The sequence below is a fragment of the Mytilus edulis genome, chromosome 14, assembly GCF_963676685.1.
Source record: "Mytilus edulis chromosome 14, xbMytEdul2.2, whole genome shotgun sequence".
Taxonomy (NCBI): Eukaryota; Metazoa; Mollusca; class Bivalvia; order Mytilida; family Mytilidae; genus Mytilus; species Mytilus edulis.
Window position 1 is genome coordinate 18422722 of NC_092357.1, and position 23762 is coordinate 18446483.

The following is a 23762-nucleotide window of genomic DNA, read 5'->3' on the forward strand; positions in this document are numbered from 1 at the left end:
GACTGCAGAAAACTAGGCAAAAAAAAACAGAAAAGAGACTAATAGGCTGCTGAAATATAGAGACGGAATAGTGAGCCAACACTACAGAAAAATGGGGGAGGGGATACAATAAATTGTTCAGTTATAAATTAGTCCGTTAGTTTTCTCAATTGAATTGATTCATATTTTTCACGTCGGGTCAATTTGTATAGCCGACTATACGGTGTGGGATTTTCTCATTGTAGTTGAAAACCTAACGCTTATGCTAACGTCCACTTCTGATTTGTTGGTTAATAGACAATCATTGATTGGAACAATTGATATTATTGAGGAATACATAATTAAGGTGCTTGAGCCCCCAAAATTCCTGTCCCAGAATCTCCCTTCATTATCATAAATCCTCCAAGTACAAAATATGGGATTTTTTTCTGAATTTGTGAAAGAGCTATGAAATATCGTAACCAAATCAACGTGCACTGGAGTATTCCAAGAGTCCCTCAGCTTTAAATATTTTTAATATTAATTTAATAGAAATAAGAAGATGTGGTATGGGTGTCAATTAGACAACTCTCCATTCCATGCCAAGAAATCCTCGCTAAAAATTCCGGTCGACCTCCTACGACACCCATTAGTAGTTAAAGATTTGATTTCATTCAACAAATTAATTTATGACCTTCATGTACGTGTCGTTTAGAATACGGCACTATACCAAATGGTCAATATTAATCATCCATGTACATTTGTAATTTGCTCCATGGGTATTTGCAGAATTGCAACGGAGACAATTTCTTGGCATGGGAGAAAGGAAGAAAGACCATTCACAATTTGTCTTACATTTGTTTTTCTCTCTTTTAATTAAATAAAAAAATTATTCTTTCACATGTAGAGTTCATAAGATAAAAATATTCCCTTTGGACCCCCCCCCCCCCCCTTTTTTTGTTTGTTTGTGCTATTTTCAACCCTCAAATTAAGGTTTCCGATTAAATTAAAACTTTGCTTTCTAACCGATCTATATATAGCTATTCGTGTACCGGACAGGCAACTAACTTCAAGATACTATATTCCTGCATCACGTGATTTTTACCACGCGAAGCTTGCATGAGAATTATAGTATAACTAATCGCCGTATTTGAATATCAAAAATAAGACAACTTGTGACCGAACGCCGCTATGGATTAAACTCGTGCGCTGCGCGATTAGTTATTCTTTTTATAACATTGGCAAATGGCTTTTTTTAAATGAAATTAATGTAGTAAATGTAAGGAACTATATCTTTTTCCTACGCATTGACAATTTGTTTTGATCCGACGTTATCGACGTTTTGACAACGCCTATTGTTGTATGACGTCAGAGAGTGAAATAACCACGTTTATTTCACATGTGAAATTATCGGTTTTTATCTAACTGGGAAATCAAAGTAATTCATTGCAACCTATGTAATAATAAATACCTAATATGGAAAGTGAAACTACACTTCATAACATAAAGTCCAAAAGCACATAAAAGGAAATGAAGGTTGTTTTTATTTGGCAAAGGATGCTCTGTGTTTGAATTATACACGAAATATTTGCCACTGCCCCTTTTTCTGTTCTATAAATTCTAACTCTGAGTTTTCTATCTGTTACTGAAGTCACTTTGCGTAAAAAGACAACAATTATAGGTCAAAGTACGGCCTTCGTCTCGGAACTTTGATAGACTTAATCTATATTTTCTCTTTGGTCTCTTTAATACATATTAGGCACTGGCTACGGTTACATGGAAATGTAACAATAATAAAAATATTATTGTTACATTGGAGACTAAATGCCGGAATGCATGGTTGGGTAAGGACCTGTTTAATTACGAATGTAACAATAATTATTGAGGCTACGGTTACATTGCGTTATTGTTACATGAAAAAACGCAATATACGAATGGACTAGTAATATGTACTAAATAATAAAAGTTGAAGACATTTATTTTATATTTACAATACATAAATTTATTACATACAATTTCTTTACTGTATTTTTTTTTTATAAACAATGACAGCTAGTTTCTCAAAACACTTTTAAAAGAGGAAGAACATTTTTTTTATTATAGATATTGTAAACTATTTTCTGGTAACAGTATCTCCTGGATGAATATCTGTCAAAATAAATGTTCCCGTGTCACACTTAAAATATTTTTTTTTTATTAAGAAATTTTGAAATCAATGATATCGAAATATCACCAAAGGAAAATAACAGAAACATCAGAGATTCTTTAGGAAAAATTAAATATAATCTAGGAAAGTTTTACTATAGAAATCCTTGATTTGATGCAACATTTCCATATGATACATCAGCCGCCATTTTGAAAAATCCCGGAAAATTCCCTTTTTTAAATCGATGTTTGACCGAATTTGCCCTGAAATTAAACTGTTTTAAGTAGTATTCTTCGCCAGCTATATGTTTGAATATACTTAATCGATTTGCAAAGTTTATTTTTTATTTACAGAATTTTTTTATTTGTTGTACAAGTAGACATGGGTATCGGTAATTTAGCATTGAGTCAACGGAGAAATGACGAGAAAAAGTGCATGTTTTACGATTCAGATTTGACCGAATTTAATCAAAAATTAAACTGTTAGGACCAACATTGCTTGATAGAAATATGTTTGAATATCAAGGATTGATTTGCAAAAGTAAGAAAACGGATCAGGTTTATGAGAAAATTAAACTTTATTGAAGCATATATGCATTTTATATGGGGAAATATAATACATAATGGCGGCTATTATACGTCACAAAAGTCACGTGATGTCTAACTTAGTTGGATATGACCAATCCAGTAAGTAGTTTTTAAAGCATGTTTAAGTCCAACACATTTTTGATGAACGAAATTACGTCCTCCATGGATACATGTACTTACAGAAGTTCCCAGTATTTAAGTTACAGTTAGCAAACTTTGCTTTTGATGTATCATTTTTTTTAGAACTGCGTTAGTATAGCTGTATGAAATGTGTGTCTTGATATTGTTTCAGTTTCGTTTAAAACGCATCCCAAGTTTTAAATTGTTCACCCTAAACAAAGTCGGTACTAGGAATCTCTGCATCCATTGTTCAAAGTATAATGACAGTAATAAGAGTAGGTGTGCAGTTTTAAAATACTTAAAAGTGAAACAATTGAACTATATGTTTCGTCTTTGACACTCCTAATCTGGAGTAGTATCTTTAAGAACATCAAAACCATTTATACGTAAAACTTTTTAAACACCGCACTTTGTTGAATAGTAATATTTATTATTTATCATTATTACAAGTATTATTTAGTACATATGAAAGAATTAAGCATTAAAATCTAGCGTACATTGCTGTTTTTCATGTAACAATAACGTAATGTAACCGTAGCCTCAATAATTATTGTTACATTCGTAATTAAACAGTTCCTTACCCAACCATGCATTCCGGCAATTAGTCTCCAATGTAACAATAATATTTTTATTATTGTTACATTTCCATGTAACCGTAGCCAGTGCCTACATATTATCGTGACAGTGTAAAAAACTTGCACATACTAGAATTTAACAAATTTGCAAATTTTAGGCCTTTTTTTTTTACTTCTTTCTTTTTCGGATTGATTTCAACTTATATTACCAAAATGATAAGTTTGCGTGTTAACATACGGGAATATACGTGGCAATTGTGTTAAACATATATATTTGACATATTGCCCAAACACCATCAAAACAGATGCATTGAAACTGATGAGAACTAGTCCAGTTAACGAATCAACAGATCAAAATGAGGTATGCATGATAGTTTGTTTTATGTTTTGTCTTTTGTCAATTTTACTGTAATGTCTGTAATTCTAAATGTATTTACGCAACACAGTGGCGTCGGGATGAGCTGGAAAGTAGGGGGAGAGCGGGCAAACTTTTGAAACCGTAGAAAAAACTTCTGTTATAAATATTTAATATCGGTATTGTAGGAGTTTGTCAGTTTTCTAAAGTGAATGAATTGCCTCCCTTTTGTCATACCGCCCCCCCCCCTTTTTTTTGGTGGTTACACTAGTAGAAGTATACATATCAACAACATGAACAACGTGTTTTCCCTTTTCTGTGTATCGTATAGATGACATTGTTAAAATAGTCGAAGGTTTCACCAATTTTGAAACTTGTATGATAAGACAATTTCTGGTTTGTTAATAATAAAAATCTTAAGAAAGCATATTTCTCCACCTATCTTGACAAGTTGTATATGTATTTCTTTTTATACTTTAAATGGATTAATAACTTACAATACTTTTTAAAGCCATAATTTAAATCTTAGACTAACAAATATATATATAATTTCAGTCGGTTGATTTTATGAATTAGAATGAAATTATTTTCTTCTGAATTGTCTGCCCATACAGGCGGAAACCCGGTTGAAACAGAACAAAAGAATCGAAGCTCTTTGTTAGAGAAGGCGATAAATGCTTACTGTAATGTTTACTATAGTAACAAAAAGATTAAAAGTTAACTGAAACAAATAAAATGACAATTTTCTTCTCAATTACGAATTGTTCTATTTTAAAAACACCATTTGCATAAGGTTTCAATTTATCTATTACATAGTTAAGCAGAACAATAGACCACTTTCGAGTTCATCCGTCACCGGCAAAAACTCGTCAATTATACACGCCTTTATGACGTCATTTACCAGATAGAGGGGCTCGCCTGTATCCCTGCACTATTTACGTTCATCAAGCGTCTTAGTGATCGTCTTTGTGCAGGATAAACTAGAAATAATGGTTGCTCTGTAGGTACTTACTGACATTTCCTTAATGACAGCAGTGTTGATTGTCAATTTTGAGAATTCATATTTGCCAAATAATTCGTACAATATAGAATTATAGTTTTCCAACCACTCGCTCAACATTGGAAGGAAGTGACGACGCCCCTAAACGCACAAATGACGATGATAAAGGCGTGTATAATTGACGAGTTTTTTCCGGTGACGGATGAACTCGAAAGTGGTCTATTAGATATCAAGTCAACGACATGGGTATCTATCAAGTTGGATGTAGAAAATGCATAACCTCCGATTTTTTTGAAAAAATTACCACGGACGGATAACATATTAATCTATTAGTTCAGTAATTTTCGTTTCTGCCCTTCCATTATGTGACTCAAGAAAAAATTCTAAAAAATGAGTAACAATTGTATCGAAAAGAGAAAATCGAGTGCACCTTTTTATGTTAGGGTGTGTTTGAGTTGAATATTTGTCTTGAAAACGTACAAAGCAAGAATATTTGATACATCATCTCGCTTCAGACTCTAATATTTTTATATATTAAAGCTACTGGTTGACTTTATAACATAAAAAAATCACAGTACCAAAAGATGAAATATATGGGTCAAGTGAAATACCTATCTAATGAATCATAAAAACAGAGTAGGTGAAATAGCTTCTTTTTTTTTTTACTAAAAGTACTTGACGACAGTCTTTCAAGTTGGATGATGAAAATGCATATCTTCGAAAAAAAATCATTTTTTTGTGTGTGATAACTATTAGGTTTATAGTCTTCAACCACTAAAAAAATCTAGTCTGCCCTTCCACGAAATATTTAATTAGAATTTTTTTAAATGTTTATGAAATTTTTAAAATTTCACCTGACAACCGATTAGACAATTATAGTTTTAAGTTGAATCAATGCAGACAAGTTCATTAACTGATGCTCATTAGCAGTAGATATATTTGTCTTTTATAATACAACTGACATATAAGGATCGTAATGATGCTATGCGGATAAATTAATCGGTTTCAAGAGCAAAATTGGCAGCGCGTCATCCCTACAATGGCTTCCATTTCTACGATTGTGAAAATTAACTGGCGTAATGGGGAGATAATTTTGACGAAGTAGATTCCTGACTGTGATATGTTGTATCATGCAAGAGATTGATTGATTTACAAATGATTGTGTGTATTGAAAGCTTGAAATACTAGTATATATATATATATATGTATATGATGACTTTTCGTTCTGATTCGTAATTTGTATACAAGAAATATTATTTAATGGTTGTTATTAAACCAGCCCTCGGCTCTGTCGTGTGGTATTGCACTTTACTCTTTTTTTGTTATTTATTAGTATGATTATTATCAGTGGTTGTGATATATGGGTGTTAACGGAAGAAGAATGATATTCTTTATAGTTTCGGAAAGAAAAAATGTGCCAATGTTATATCAACAAATATCTAGGATCATCTAGAGGGAAAAATTTCCCAAAAAATTTTCAGCGGCTTACAAAAGGGACACGGACACTTCCCCTTTTCTGCTTTATAGCTTCCGAACTTCCGTTATTTATTTACTATCAATTTATACCATTCTTTTGAAAGGCTTGTTATTTTGACAGTACCATGCAGACGTCTTTCAACACAGGATAAACAATTCTGTTTATTTTAATCTATGTTTTTGGCAGTTTTTATAATTTTACTGTCCGTATGTTATAAAAAAAAAAACACTTTTGATTGACAAAAACATTACTTGCTTTAAAAAAAGTAATGCAATAATGAGCACACACTTTTTATGGATGTACTTCTCTATAATTACATTACATGTAAATGTTTCAATATATTACGTTATTTTGATTGGCTAACAGTAATTCGCATCCTTCTTAAATTAACCTTTATTTCAAAATGAAATGTAACATTCATGATGACACGAGCTTCCCAAATAATGTGCAAAGGTAAATAAAGAAAAAATCTTAATAGAAATGGTGTTTTAACGATCCTAATAAAATAATGTAACAATAAGAATTGAATGCGTTGACCATGTGCACACTTTTAGATTGAAAAAAAATATGCTTCAGTCAATGCTTTTACAACCCAGTAAAATTACAAGAAGAAGCATTCTTTACTTAAATAACATAAAGCCTCATTTTCAGTGTATTCCATTGGCAAGTTCTCCTACTGATATGTGTTCTTTCACTTATGGTGACGGGACATAAATCCTGCTCCAGAAATGCTGGTCTTATGAAGAGTATCCAATACCAACTTAAACTCGTTGAGGACAATGATGAAAAATGTGATTGTGCAAGAAGAGTTTCAGGTATGATATTTTTACACTGCATATAAGAAAAAGAAAAAGATGGGTTTGATTGACATGAGATAACTCTCCACCAGAGACCAAATCTTAACGAAACAGAACTCTCAGATCTGTACTTATTGTCTTTTTTGTTGTAAGGGATGGATAATTGATATATATCCTGCCACCGTGCCACGTCCTGTTTGTGTTTTAGCTTGATGTTTTTCTATCGATCTGATGTTTTTCTCATCACTTGGCGTCCGTCGTCGTCCGTCTTCGTCGTTAACTTTTACAAAAATCGTCTCCTCTGAAACTACTGGGCCAAATTTAATAAAACTTGGCTAAAATCATTATTGGGGTATCTGGATTAAAACTGTGTCCGATGACCTAGCCAACCAACCAAGATGGGAGCCCTAGAACATAGGGGTAAAATGTAGATTTTAGCTTATATCTAAAAACCCAAAGCATTTAGTGAAGTTGTAATCATCACTTCGTATATATTACGGACGCCATCACGAGTTGGTTGAACGTTATGGAATATTCGTTATACAGATGATATCGGATATGTTCCCCATGTCGTAACTACAATCATCCCCTTCCGTTTTCACGAATGTTACCAACCGAATTAGACTATTTACCGGTTTTGTAACAACATAAGCAACATGACGGGTGCCACATTTGGAGCCGGATCTGCTTCCCCTTCCGTAGCACCTGAAATCATCCTTAGTTTTTGGTGGGGTCCGTGGTTTTTTTTGTACCCCAATTGTGACATTTTGACATGCATCAATGTCAATATAATGGAAATTGATACGACTGTCGTACACGTGAGAGGTTTATCGCTATAAAACCAGGTTCAATCAACCATTTTCTACATTTGAAAATGCCTGTACCAAGTCAGATATATGACAGTTGTTGTCCTTTCGTTTGTGTCGTATTATCATTTGATTTTGCCATTTGATAAGGGACTCTCTATTCGAGTTTTCCTCGGAGTTCAGTATTTTTGCGATTTAATGTTTTAGAGCAAATCTGACAGGGGTAAAATTGTTAATTAGGTCATATGTGTCCTGAATTTTTCAGACGAATCGGACAACCCGTTATTGGGTTGCTGCCCTGGAATTTGTAATTTTAAGGAAACTTTGTAGTTTTTTTGTTATTATTTTGAATATTTTTATAGATAAAGATAATTTGTAAACATCAATAATGTTAAGAAAAGTAAGATCTACAAATAAGTCAACATGACCAAAATGGTCAATTGACCCCATAAGGGGTAACTCCCCTTTAAAGTCAAGTTTAACAATTTTTTCATTATTTTTGTAATCTTTTGAAACAACTGAGGCAAATTTAACCAAACTTGGCAACAAATAAGCATTAGGGTATTTAGTTTTTAAAATGTGTATTATGACCCTGTCTGCCAACCAACATGGTAGACATTGCTAAAAATAGAATATACTAGGGGAAAATGCAGTTTTTGACTTGTATCTCTTAAACTAGAGCAAAAGTATAACGGTTGCATTACTTCATGCATCAATTGTAAATAAACATAACATGTGAGCGACACAGGCTTCTTGGAGCCTCTAGTTATAGTGTGTTTTTATGTTGTGGTGTTTCACCACTGTCCCAGGTAAGGATGGGGTTAATTATCAACTAGTTTTGCCACGTGCAATCACGAAAAATGGGCCAAAAGTTAAAAGGGATCTCATCTTTACAATACGTATACGTGCATGATTGATTTATTAGCTCACCTTTCTATAGAAAATGTGATCTTTTTTTTGTTTCGTTAAAAAAAACATGTCCGCCATGGCTTAAAATAGAACATAGGAGGTAAATTGCAGTTTTTGGCTAATATCTTTAAAACTTTTAAAAGCATTTAGAGCAAATCAGACAAAAGTTAAAGTATTCCTTATGTCAAGGTCTAACTGCCCTGAAATTTTCATCCAAGTCGGGTATCTGATTTTTTGGTTATTGCCCCTGAATTGATGATTTTAATGAAATTTGCAGTTTTCGGCATTATCTCATATTATTATAGATGGAGATGAACTGTAAACAGCAAAATAAAATCTACTAATGAATTTTATGACCGAAATTGTAAATTGATCCCTTATTTTTTCAAGAAAATATGGCAGATACAAAGAACATTGATATTACATTTTAAGCCACAAAATGATATATATATTGAAAAGCAAAAAAAAAAAACATTATTGAAAGATATTAGCAAATCATTACAGGTGTGCGACTCAGAGTCTTTGAAGCCTCTTTTAGTGATCTTTAACGTCCAGCGGTAAATAATTCATATATATTTATAGACGATAATACGTATACATACATGTATGCAGCACTAGTTATGAATAAATATAAACAGAATATTCCATGTTATGCAATATTCAGGAATTAATTTTAACTCACATCTTTTTCAGCTATGATTTACTTGCGTCTTATCCAATTTGTTTTAATTTAGCAAATAAAGTATCATGTTTCAACTAAATTTCTTTCAGAACCTGGCAAAGTTGCGTTTATGGCTAAAAATTCAGATTCTTTAGTAAATATCCCTGGCAAATCAGCTGTAGTATACAATACAGTTATGACAAATTTAGGCAACGGATACGACAAATCCACTGGGACATTTACTGCTCCTTCAAATGGTGTTTACAACTTTTCCTGGACCGTTGTTACTCATTTTGGAAAATACTTCTTCACTTACCTCGCTCTAAACGGGAAACTGATAGCTAGAAACTACACAGGAGGACGTGTTGGATCAGAGCACATCTCATCAACTCAGAAAGCTGTTCTTGAAATTAAAAAGGACGATAAGGTATTCGTTAAGGTCCAGGATGATCTTATCGGACAGTTCATGCTTGGTGATAGCTGGTCAACTTTCAGTGGTTATAAACTATAAAAGCTATACATAAAATAAAAACACAATTTTCAGATAGATATTTATTAAAAAAATCTTATGATTCAATGGTTTTATTTTATGATATTTATTTATATACATGGCCATTGTTATCTAAACCCCGTCTAGAGGAAGCAGTTATGACATGTTTGATAAACCCACTTAGGACTAGGATATGTCCTAGCTGTGAGATTTTGTTTGTCCAGTGTCCAGATGGGGGCGTTGGGTATGTGAACTAAGGACCTTAAATTTTTTAATTCATATGAATATGCATTGCTCTGTTCTAGACTGAAACGTTGATGTCTCTTCCAGAAGACATTATTGTGAGTCTGAACAAAGTTATTCTAGGTTCCAACTTTACTCAATGATACTGCGAGCTTGTGGGAAAACAAATACCAATCTCGATTGAGCTGCCAAGACTTAACCATTGCTGTTTGTTAGATATATTTAAAAGTACATCACTCGTGTTCATGAATCATATAAAAAAAAATGTTTGCTTCATCTTATCAAATACCTTTGAAAGTCTTTATAATTGTGTTTAAAATTAGGATCTCTCAGGTAAATATCAAAAAGAATTCAGCGGTTTTCATACATAAGAACAGATATGAGAATTGAATACTTATGGGAAACTTATTTCCTGGACCGTTAAATATACACTTGTGTTTCAACCTTAGACTGTCTTCGGTTTGTCTTATTTGATAATTTACAGTTTAAAGAAGGGTTGTCGTCTTTTGCAACTAGATCAAAGACTTGAATGTTGTTGTTTTTTTTGTTTTGCGAATGGAGGTAAAAGAACTAATTGGTTTTAACTTCAAAATTATTGCTAGTGATTTTTTTGTGCGAATATAGAAGAGGGGGGGCAAGGGGTTTAACTGTTATGCTGTTATGGGGCAATTTAATTCTTTGTTATTTGTTATTTTGAAAATATATTTGCTGTTAGCTGTTATTGTCTTATTCTTTGTTAGCTGTTATTGGGTTTTTAGTTTTTTTGTTATCTGTTATTGTGATAATGTATTTTCTGTTAACTGTTATTGAAAATTGGAATGTTAGCATTTTTTTTATTAGTCAATATTCGGTATAAATTGAAGATCATTGGACATTGGGGTCTACCACTACTAATATGTTTGTCCCGTATTCAGAGAAGGATTCCATTGACATATACCCATCACAGAAGTGAGGTCCAGGACAATTCAAGTATATCTTATGATTATCCTTTGTAATAAATTCCATTTTTTTTTATGAATGTGTATTTAGAATTATCTTAATTTTTTGTATGAGAATAATGTTCCGTGTTTCCCCTACGAACATATTAAATTAAAACAATTCTTAATATGACAAAAAGGAAAACATATGGCCAGGAATATCTGACAAGGATCTCAATTAAGGACTAGGTCCTAACAACCACTTAACCTTTTATATAATATGGTACATAGACTCAGTTCTGTGATTCTTTGTAAAGCAGAACCAAATGCATTGTACAATGAAAGTTCCAAACATGTACTTGCGTCCAAAGCTGCACATAACTCATCACAAACAAAGATTTATTTCGTTTCAAGCCATTGTTTCCCTACTAAACTATGTATTCTATTTACTAGTACACTTGGTACATGTACAATCAAAAACATGTTAAAAAATTGTTCAAATAAGGCCTTTGAAAAAGTGGAATAAATTGCTTTTGGAGTGTCAAAATTCGTTCGAAGTACTTGATAAATTGCATGCTTATAATTGGTGCTTTTGATCTTTCTACCCTATATACCACTTTGCCTCATAGTCTTATTAAGAAAAATTCACACACCTCATTAGATGGTCATTTAGAAAAAGTCAGAATATTCAAACTCTTTTAGGTCATTTTTTTTTATTAGCAACAAAGGGAGCTTCGGTCAATATATATAAACAATACACCAACGTTTCATGAGAACTGCTGAAAGCATTTTTGAGTTATTTTTGAAAACTAGAAAATACCACCTTTTTCTAATGAATAAAATCCCTTAACGTAATAACATAGAATCTAAAATTAATAAAAACCGAAAGGGAGTTTACAATAATAGATATAAACATTTCAGCAAAGTTTTATGAGAACTGCTGAAAACATTTTTGTGTTAATGTCTGAAAACTGGAAAATCCCCCCTTTTTAATTAATAAAACCCGTTAACTCGGAAACGTAAAATCTAAAATTTATAAAAATTGAAAGTGACCTCATGTTAATAGATATAAACAATTCACCAAAATTCCTTGCTTTGTGAAAGCATTTTTGAAATATTATCAGAAAACTGAAGAAAAAAAACCCACCAATTTTATTGAATAAAAACCCATTACCCAGAAACTTAAAATCTAAAATTTATAAAAAAAAAAAAAAAAAAAAAAAAAGCAAAAAAGGAGCTTACGTCAATAGAAATAAACAATTTCCCAAAGTTTAATGCAAATTGGTTAAAGAGTTTTTGAGTTAATGTCCGACATGTTGAGAACAGACGGACAACAGTATACCATAATACGTTCCGTTAACGAGCGTATAAAAATATTATAATATATTGAGTTGTAATTTAAACACATTCTAGATACATAAATTTATACTAAAAACAGTCATAGAAAATGGAATGCATTACAAAGGATTATATCTGTAATAAGAAATACTGATTTGTCAAAGATCATATTATTTTAATATTTCATTTACTGTTATCTGTTTTTGTCCATTTTAATTCCTTGTTATCTGTTATGAGCCAAATCAATTTGCTGTTTTGCTGTTATTGGGACCCCCCTTGCCCCCCCTATAGAACAATTCGAAAATCAAATTTGTAAGAGATGTTTGACATATTTTTTTTTTTTATTATCAAGAAATTGCAACTCCTTTAAAGTCTAAGTGTCGAAGAGACAACACTCTATCCAAGTCACAATGTCAGAAAAAAGTAAACAAGTATAGGTAAAAGTACGGCCTTCAACACGGATCATTGATAGACTTTATTCATTTTTTCTCTTTGGTCTCTTTAATACTTATCTCAACAGTGCAGGATATTTTCATGGATTTGCACTTACTAGAATTTAATAAATTTGCAAATTTTAGGCATATTTTTTACTTCCTTTTCTTCGGATTGATTTCAACTTCTACATTACCAAAATGATAAGTTTGCGTGTTAACATAGGAGCATATGTGGCAATAGTGTTAAACAAACTTGATATATTGCCCAAATATCATCAAAACAGATGCAAGGAAATTGATCCGAACAAGACCAGGTACCGAATCAACATATCGAAATGAGGTATGGTAGTTTGTTTTATATTTTTTTCCAAAGTAATTTTTCGTTGTCCAATTTTCATAATACTAAATGTATTCATATAACACAGTGGAGTAGGGGTGGACTGGAAAGTGGGGAGCAAACTTTTGAAATTGAAGAAAACAGTTTTCTTTTATAATCTAATATCGGTATTGTATGAGTTTCAAATGTAAAGGGAATACATCCCTTGTCCCCTTCCCACCGCCTGGTTCATACACTAGTGTAATTGAATGTAGATATCTCTTTTTATAAGCATAAAGTATGAATGAGCATAGGTACTTGTGGACAGGACAACTTTTAAAGCCCTATCCCTTTTTCCCAAAATCCGTTATTTTTTATTAGTTTTCCGTTAATTTCAATTATTTTCGCGTTTACTGCATCATGTAAAGTTCAACATGAATATACTAGAAATGAATTGTATTTGTTATTAACTACCAAATCTGAGTGTAATACTATCCCGAGCGGACCGGTCATTGATATATTATGGAATCTAATTGTGCCTCGGAAGTGTGCCCAGGTCTTTCTCCACTAGTCGCACAAGCCACGTTGTAAATTATATATATAAAGAATATTACAAATTTTATGTTATTCAATATTTGGTTTTTTTTAATGACAAATTATAGCAAGATGAATTTCGTAGGAAAACATAAGTTTAAATTTTGATTGATATATATTACTTCATCATGTAGAGTGCGCTTATTTATTAGTTCCTCGTTCTCAATAATTTTCGAAGATTCCAAACTATTAAAATATCATATACATCAGAGAGACATATATGTCTCTGTATACATGCATAAAAATGTTTGCTCCTCTTCTTTTTTTTTAAACTTTGTGTCAGATATTCTACATAATGCTATAAAAAGATTGAGGAGGAAAGGACGATAACTCTGTCTGTATGGGAGATTGACTTTTCTTTTGATTATTTTATTACATTTAGTCATAATTGTAATCTAATAAACACATTGTTCTTTTTTATAGTCTTTGAAAATGGTGCCAATATTAAATTAAGAATAATCTAGAAAGAATCATATCCCGCCAATTTTTCAATGAACTATAGGCCTATCTAAAATTTAAAAAAAAAGTTCCTTTTTTCTGCATGTTTAGTTCCGTTATTTATATACTATTCTTTTGGCAGGCATACTATTTTGAAACAGATAGAAACGTCAGAATGCACTTTTAGTTTGTTAGAAATCAACACGTATGATAAGCAATTCGGTTTGATTAAAACTATGTCTTTGATAGTTCATGATTTTAATACCCGAATGTTATAAAACAACTTTTGGTTGACAAAGACATAATTTAGACACAAAAATTGCAATAATGAGCTCAAACTTGTTATGAATGTGATACACAAATAAACGTCAAGCCTTGTTTTTAGTTTATTCCAAGTTATCCTACTGACATGTGTTATGACACTTATGGTAAATGTACATAAATCCTGCTCCAGAAATGCTGGTCTTATGAAGAGTATCAAATACCAACTTAAACTCGTTGAGGACAATAATGGAAAATGTGATTGTACAGGAAAAGATTCAAGAAGAGATTCTGTGACAGGTATGATATTTTTAAATTTAAAAAATAAGATGACTTGATACGTAACTATGATTGCCAATGAGACAAGTCTCCACAAGTCAACTGTCATTCGGTCAATCTTCACAATCCGAAAAAAAAATTCTTGTAGATATTTCATTTCGCAAAATTTCTGATTAATTATTATGCTAACACCATATATATATAACTGTAAAAGCCATTTGAATCATCGAAATGGAATGAAATGTCTCAAAGAAATGTTGTATATTCTGTCAAATCTGGAAAAATCCTGTTTGTATACTATGATTTGTAATTGCATTGAAATGTTGAGGAGTAAACTACCTTGTGTAGTTTAAAAATGTTTATTTTTAATGTTTATTTTCTCTGATACTGATCAGAATATTGAACCATTTTGACAGATAGTATTTTTTTTGCTAAATTTGTCCATGACAGACAGTATTATTTTGCTAAATTTCCTATAGTAGCAGATATAGGAAGATGTGGTATGAGTGCCAAATAACAATTTATAAAAATAAACCATTAAAGTAGGTCAAGGTATGGCCTTCAACACGGAGCCTCGGCTCACACCGAACAACAAGCTATAATTATAAAGGGCCCCAAAAATTACTAGTGTAAAACCATTCAAACGGGAAAACCAACGGTCTAATCTATATAAAATATAGGTATGCTTTCACGATCCTTTTCTAGATATCAAATAACATAGACATTAACAACGATTGCATCATGGGTCACCCTACGGTCCTTCAACAACGAGAAAAACTCATACCACAGAGTCAGCTATATAAGGCTTCGAATGACAAATGAAAAACAGTTCAAACAAGAACACTAACACTAACTGGCTTATTTATGTACACAATGAACGAAGAACAAATATGATACACAGCAACAAATGTCAACCACCGAATCAAAGGCTCTTGACTTGGGACAGGCACATACATAATTGGCGGGGCTAAACACGTGATAAAGATCAATCAGCGTTACGCCCCTACATCAGTTAATATAAGAATGAAAGAATCTCCTTAGTTCCGGGTACACCGGTGTATTGTTTATGGAGGCATCTAGGTTTTTTTCTATTCTCTTTTTTATTTCCTTTTCTAATTTTGTTTTTTTCTCTTATGCATCATTTAATACACAATTTATATTGTCAACTTTAACAAAGTATATAATAATAGAAATTTCAATTTCTTTCAGCACAAGATAAAGTTGCGTTTATGGCTAAAACTATATCTGCTTTAATAAATATTCCTGCGAAATCTACTGTAGTATACCATACAGTTGTGACAAATATAGGCAACGGATACGATAAGTCAACTGTGATATTTACCGCTCCTTCAAATGGTATCTACATATTTTCCTGGACCGTACTAACTCATAATCACAAATACTTCGTCACTTATCTGGCTCTAAACGGAAATGTGATAATAAAAAACTACACGGGAGCAAATAGTGTGGCGGATCACATATCATCAAGTCAGAATGCTGTTCTCGAAATTAAAAAGGACGATAAAGTACTCGTTAAGGTCCTAGAAGGATATACCGGACAGTACATGATTGGTAATCACTATTCATCTTTTAGTGGTTATAAACTATAAAAGCATATAAAAAATTGTTAGATACTAGAACAAAAAATGTTTATAAAAAATCTTTGGAATCCATTGTTTTATTATGATATGCTATACAAGGCCACTGATATCTAAAAACCGTCCAGAAAGAGCAGCTATTGCTGTCTTTAAACATGGACACTTTCACACTGTACAGTAAATGCAACAATTCTACATACGCATTTCTTTTCTAACAATAACGGTAAAGTTCATGTTTTCCTAATGACGGAAATACTAACGGGTCATGTTTCAAAGTTGAAGGATTTTTGTTCTTTCGTTAGCTTCGCTAGTCCTAAAAGGGCTTTACTGGCTTATAACATCACTATAGCGTCCGTCGTCGTCTGCCATCGAAAGTTGCCTTTTTCGAAAATCTTCTTTAAAACCTTTGCACAGGCCTGCCTATTATTATTGAAACGTAGTAGTGGTAATTGTTCTGTCCTCTACAAATAATCCTCATTGTGCTCCTATCCTAGCTTAAGAGAAAGGCGAAAGATACCAAAGGGACATTCAAACTCACAAGTCGAAAATAAAAGTGACAACACCACGACTAAAAAAAAATGACCAACAACAACCCAATGGCAAACAAAACACAATTGCGACGTCATTTGGTCTCCTATGGAGAGTTGTCTTGTTGGGCTTGGTGCATTCATACCACATCTTCTTTTTATACAACATAGAAAACTTAAGACTGAGGAGAAGTCATAACGTCGTGACCTCAACAAAAAGAAAACTTTTGCAATTCTAGTGGTTTTGGATTATATCTCAAAGTCAAAAAGAGATATCGTAGCAACACATGTTAAATATCATCAATAGATCAAGAACTATCTATCTACTAGTATTTATAAGTTGTTATTGGCTTTGAACTAGCTGTCAGTAACTACGAGTACTCTCAGATCTGTACTAACTTTGTGGTTCTGTTTTGTGGGGATGCATTAATGCCTTACATGTGTTCTATGAGTTAGATGTTTTTTGCTTTGTATCGATCGGATGAGTTTTCCCCCTTTTCAACTGACTTTTGTAGTTTGTTGTTGTTACAGCACTGTCCCTGTCCCACGTTAGGGGCAGCGTTTGGCCTTCACACTAGTTTAACCCCGCCACATTCAGTATGTGTCTGTACCGAGTTAGGATCCTGTAATTCAGTGGTTGTCGTTTGTAGCTGTTTATCATATTTGTTTCGTTCATCATTTTGAACATAAACAAGGCCGTTGAATGTATACTTTGAATTGTTTTACATTTGTCATTTCTAGGCCTGTATTTTCCTATCGAAGGTCGGTGGTTTTCTGTGGGTACTCTGGCTTCCACCACCAATAAAAACTAGCCGCAACGAAATAGCCTAACTGCGGTGATTAAAATTGAGGTTAAAACTCCAAAATTCAAATCAGTCAAAATATATGCCTGTAATACAAGCCTGTGCGGTATTGGTTTTGATCATTGTTAATGGACGTACGGCAACCTTTAGTTGTGAACTTTCATGTCATTTGGTCTCTTGTTGAGAGTTGTCTCATTGTCATTTATACCGCCTCATATTTTTTTAAGTTAAAAGCTCTCGGAAACCTTCTTGTACTTGATGCTGCGAAAAAAAACCAATGTTCGGAGTAAATAATAAAAAAACGGTGATGACGTCACGGTCACATAACAAAATTGTGTTTTGCCGCCTCTCAACAAATTGTCATTTTTAAGGATCTGGATGAGACTGGGTCCTTCGTTTCATTATTTCTGTAATTTTTTTAAACCATTTTCCTCTATTCATTATTGAACTTTGCCTATTTTTCTCTACTCTTTTCATGTTTGGCCAAATATTCGTTAATTTGTATAAAAAAAACCCAGAAGATGTGGTATGATTGCCAACGAGACAACTCTTAACAAGAGACCAAATAAGAAAAATACAATTATAGGTTACCGTACGACCTTCAACAATGACCAAAGTCCATATACTATATAGTCAGCTATACACAGTCCCGAAATAACAAATATTAAAGATTCAAACGAGAAAACAAACGGCCTAATTTATGTACAAGTTATCGAATGAAAAACAAATATGTAACATGTGCTATAGAATAGAAATAAGTACAATTTACAAATTGTAGAGACGCGGAACTTACAGAGTTTTCCCAATTGAACTCATCCCTTAACTTGCCCTAGAACAATGATGGTATAAAATTATCTAGCCCTTAAAACTGTATTTTCAAATTCCAAAGCAAGATTGTTGGCTTTCCGACATTTACGGAAGTTATGTGGTACAATGTATGATTGCCGATTTGATCAGCCTCTGAAGTTGGATCATATCTATGTCAAAATATATATAGAAGTCATAGATCGGATTAAAAACTACTAATAATGAAACGATTCTCGATAGGATTAACAGAACAAAAAATATTTGGAAAAAAAAATCAAAATAAAGAAGAGAGAAAATAGCCCCCACCATTCTCCCCCCCCCCCTTTTCCAAAAAAAAAAAATTAAAAAAAATATATAGGGTGTTTATACGTGGGACTATTAAACTAAAATAGAATAACAGTCCCAGCTTATACATATAAGAAAATAGAGAATGATCGAAAAACATGAATAATAAAGAAGATTGTCTAAAGAATTAAAAGAGTTTACAAATGAAAACTACTCGACCAAGGCCCTCAAATATGTTGCAAAATAACTAGATTAATCTGAACGTTTGGTCACTCTCCTGCTGAAACGTGTATTCAAGATGGTTTAATATGTTTGTCAAGTTTAAGGCCTAACGTTCGAATAAGGTGATATTTTGATGGAACGAGGCGCGGTCAAGACTGACCACATAACATACTTGTACCCAGTAAACTATTCGCCAAAGGGATGTTTTTGGTTCCGTTATGTACAAATATAAAGATTTATTATACTTGAATAGGAAGATATTAATACACACAAGGTTTGGGATGTTTGTCCATTTTATTAAGTCACGGGATAGTTGGATAGACTTAAGTAGGTAAGACGATAATTATCCACTGTAATAATTCATTCTTAATAATGCAGTCCTAATTTTTCAAACTGACTTATTTGTCAAGTCAAAACTAGTCTAACATCTCAAATGCAATAGTAAAACAAAGGATATGGATTTTTCATCCAAGACACAAAATCAGTTCATGCACAGCAGAAAACACACAAAATGCAAAGGAAGAGCGCTTGTATTGCTGTTCTTCATCTCAAAGTCACAGAGATGCCTTCCACACTTTTCAACAGCCCATCTTTTTTTAATTTTATATTTTTTTTACGGCAACATATTTCTAAACGGTTATTATTTTTACTGCAAGAAAGAAGTGTTTTAATGGACTAAAAACATTAAAAAAATGTATTTTAATGGACTAATAAAATTGAGAATAGAAATAGGGAATGTGTCAAAAAGACAACAACCCCGACAAAAGAGCTGAAAACAGCCGAAGGTCACCAATGGGTCTTCAACACAGCGAGAAAATCACGCTCCCGGAGGCGTGTAAAACTGTGAAATACAAAAATAAACATAAATTGAGCAATACACCAAAATTTGTTTAGGATAAGGTTATCTTTTGAAGTGATTTAAAATTAGTTCAATGCAGTAGAAACCTGAATTGTAGGAATGAACATTGTTGTTTCTAACGAACAATAACAATGTTCATTCCTAACTACAATCAGGTTTATAATGATTTTTTATATCTGCTGTTACAAATAACGACTTTGAGCGAACTCAGAATCTAATGTATTCTGGGAAATATTCTCAAAAGTGTATGTAGACCAAACCGTAGTGATTGGCAAAAAACGTCCTAAACAATGCAAATTCGATCAATGACGAGACGTTATTTTCATTTTAGGTTACCAGCAATTAAATTACCTATAGTCCTTTAAATTCTGGAACGGCCATGGCCAGTTGCATGTGTCGACCATAGTTTATTCATTAAAATGCATGCATCATTTATGACTCTAATTTCAGATTGTACAAAAAATCATACCATCATGACCTTTTTTATTCCAATTATTTTGACCTTGGGATTGATGATAAGTGTGGTACAAGGACAGATTCCAGAATATTACGATGGTAACAGTATTCTTGCCACTGGAGGTGTATTACCATCCGGCGGCATCTCCTGGGTTGAAAAAAGTAAGACTTATTCTACGATATATTTTAATAGTCCATTAAACTGTTGCAGAACATTTTATAAATTAACAAATTGAATATGTTTCACTTAAAACATTATTCACATTTCTCACTATTACTATAATTACTATTTATTTATCAGCAAGAATAATTTGAAACTTTAAAGAACAATCCCTCACCAAAAACACACACACACACAAACATATTGAAGAAATAGTATCGCATGATTCAATAAGGATTTTTAAGAATTCATCATTAATAAATGTTTATTTTACAAATTTTATAACCGTCATATATAACTTGTGTTAAGAAAAATAAAATTCTAATGAGTAATTAATCTAACATGTAGCAATAATAAATATTGTCCGTAGAAACAATTATACTCGGCTATTTGGGACTGAATTTTTTAATTTATTTAGATTTATTATTGAAAATTATACCAATTTTGTTATAGAATACTACAAAATAGCAAAATTAATGACCTTACTTAATACAAACTCCTTTTGTAGATAAGATAATTGTAAATAAACAACCATCAAATATGATGGTCTATATTATCATTATGTAACCAAGCCCAAACACAGTTTAATGTGTGATTATTTTCTTTTTTCAAGCTGTTTTTGGTGCAGTGGTTCTTTGTTTGTTGTTCTGTGGCGACAACGACAGCAGCAGCGGAAGTAGCGGAGGTAGTACAGCCCCAGAGTCGAACTAAACGTCAACTTCCGTCTGATAAAAAAAAGAAAGACAGAGATGTATGCGATTTTTTTTCTATAAATGAACTTAATCATATACCTCAAAGAAAAATGAAATAAAAAAATGGGGTCACCGTTCTTTTAAGCTCACAATCGGCCTTCGAAAGAAGCATGCATTTTTAGCTCACCTGGCCCGCAGGGCCAAGTGAGCTTTTCTCATCACTTTGCGTCCGTCGTCGTTGTCGTCGTCTGTTAACTTTTACAAAAATCTTCTCCTCTGAAACTACTGGGCCAAATTTAATTAAACCACAATCATCATTAGGGTATCTAATTTAAAAAAATGTGTCCGGTGACCCGGCCAACCAAGATGGCCGCCATGGCTAAAATAGAACATAGGGGTAAAATGTAGATTTTGGATTATATCTCTGAAACCAAAGCATTTAGAGCAAATCTGACATGGGTTGGTGGGGGGAAGGGTATTGTTTATCAGGTCAAGATCTATCTGCCCTGAAATTTTTAGATGAATCGGACAACCCGTTGTTGGTTTGCTGCCCATAAATTGGTAATTTTAAGGAAATTTTGCCGTTTTTGGTTATTATCTTGAATATTATAATAGATATAGATAAACTGTAAACAGCAATTATGTTCAGCAAAGTAAGATCTACAAATAAGTCAACATTACCAAAATGGTCAGTTGACCCCTTAAGGAGTTATTGCCCTTTATAGTAAATTTTTAACAATTTTTCGTAAATTTTTGTTATCTTTTACAAAAATCTTCTCCTCTGAAACTATAAAGACATTTTTAACCAAACTTGTCCACAATCATCATTAGGGTATCTTGTTGAAAAAGTGTGTCCGATGACCCTGCCCACAAACCAAGATGGCCGACATCGCTAAAAATAGTACATAGGGTATGCAGTTTTTGGCTCATATTTCTGAAACCAAAGCATTTAGAGCAAATCTTACGTGATAAAATTCTTCATTAGGTCAAGATCTATCTGCCCTGAAATTTTCAGACCAATCATGCAACCCGTTGTTGGGTTGCTGCCCCTGAATTGGTAATTTTAAGAAAATTTGGCAGCGTTTGGTTATTATCTTGAATATTATTGTAGGTAGAGATAAAATGTAAACAGCAATAATGTACAGCAAAGTAAGACCTATAAATAAGTCAACATGATTGAAATGGTCAATTGACCCCTTAAGGAGTTATTGCCCTTTATAGTCAATATTAAACAATTTTCATAAATTTTGTAAATTTTTGTAAATTTTTACAAAATGTTTCCCACTGTAACTACTGGGCCGAGTTCATTATAGATAAAGAAAATTATAAGCAGCAAGAATGTTCAGTAAAATAAGATCTACAAACACATCTCCATCACCAAAACACAATTTAGTCATTAATCGATCTGTGTCCTTTTTTATATGCACAATGACCAAGGTGAGCGACACAAGCTCTTTAGAGCCTCTAGTTGTTAAAGTACTTTTTTCTGTTTAACTAATAGAAGAAATAGAGGGACAGTCATGTAATATCGAAATGAAAAAAAGAACTAAATTACAGAAACCGCTAACATTTCTTTAGTTTAAGTAAATTATATATGTCACCGATGAGTTTAAAAAGATATTTTAATTTTGATGCAAAAACCTGGCATTTTTGCACCAAAGGGAGATAATTCGGAGCTTTTTCAATGATGTAAACATTAAAAAAAAAACTGGGGCCAAAACAAATCGATTCTTTTGGTTGATTTTTGTGCCATATCATAACGTAACAACTAATAGTGTAATTATAAATAAAAGTTGTAATGAAAAAAAAATGTTTAAAATTTTGCAGACATTTTTGTACCCATCCTTCATTTTTTTTTATCGAATCTTCTAATGTTTTTAAATAAAGAGATGTGGTATATGATTCCCAGTAAGACCATCTGCTAAAGTAAATGGTACGTCCTTTAACAATGAGGTAAACCCATACGTTATAGAAAGATACAAAACTTAACGACGTAACCAAATGTTAAACATTTCAAACGAAAAAGAACAACGTTGTACTGTAATTGTGATCTATTTCAAATCCTGTTGTTTCAGTTTACAATTTCTTACATTTTGCTATATAATTATATTTTTATTTTATTTTCAGGTGCTTTTTCATCTCAATAATGCAGTTATAGTAATTTATCAATGGTCATATTTGTATTCAATAAACTATTACACATACATAAACCATGCATCGTGTAATCTTCAGTTTTAACAAATTCATGTTTTCTAATTCGGGTGTTTTGGTGGGGTTTGTTTTGTTCAGTCTTTATTTTCTGCGTTGTGTGTTGTATACTGCCATTTGGTCTTTTTCATATTTTTGTCATGGCGTTGTCAATTTATTTTCGACTTTTCCGTTTTAAATCTTCCGCCTCTCTTTCTCTAGATAAATTTGAAATTTTGAATCTAAGCATTGCCATCTATCTTGATTAATACTGACAATACTGTCGTTATAATAATATTGCCCAACATACTGTTCTTTAAATATGTCAAGTAGATAAAAAGTAAGATCACAAAAATACTGAACTTAGAGGAAAATCAATTCGGAAAGTCCATAATCACATGGCAAAATCAAATAACAAAACGCATCAAAAATGAATGGACAAGAACTGTCATATAAAAGAAGATG

At 32.4% G+C, this 23762-nt stretch overlaps 2 protein-coding genes and 1 long non-coding RNA gene across 3 annotated transcripts; all 3 read left to right on the plus strand.

Annotated features, from left to right (window-relative positions):
* Positions 1-6863: 6863 nt before the first annotated feature.
* On the plus strand, positions 6864-9968 carry LOC139502913 (complement C1q tumor necrosis factor-related protein 3-like). The gene is made up of 2 exons (XM_071292579.1): positions 6864-7033; positions 9502-9968. The coding sequence occupies exons 1-2, from the start codon at positions 6916-6918 to the stop codon at positions 9900-9902; spliced, it is 519 nt and encodes a 172-aa protein (XP_071148680.1). The 5' UTR covers positions 6864-6915; the 3' UTR covers positions 9903-9968.
* Positions 9969-13148: 3180 nt separating this feature from the next.
* On the plus strand, positions 13149-16333 carry LOC139504017 (complement C1q tumor necrosis factor-related protein 3-like). The gene is made up of 3 exons (XM_071294070.1): positions 13149-13153; positions 14547-14722; positions 15911-16333. The coding sequence occupies exons 1-3, from the start codon at positions 13149-13151 to the stop codon at positions 16309-16311; spliced, it is 582 nt and encodes a 193-aa protein (XP_071150171.1). The 3' UTR covers positions 16312-16333.
* A 3923-nt stretch (positions 16334-20256) lies between these two features.
* LOC139503189 (uncharacterized) lies at positions 20257-23316 on the plus strand. The gene is made up of 3 exons (XR_011659055.1): positions 20257-20420; positions 21032-21169; positions 23238-23316. It is a non-coding gene; the product is annotated as an uncharacterized lncRNA (long non-coding RNA).
* Positions 23317-23762: the final 446 nt, after the last annotated feature.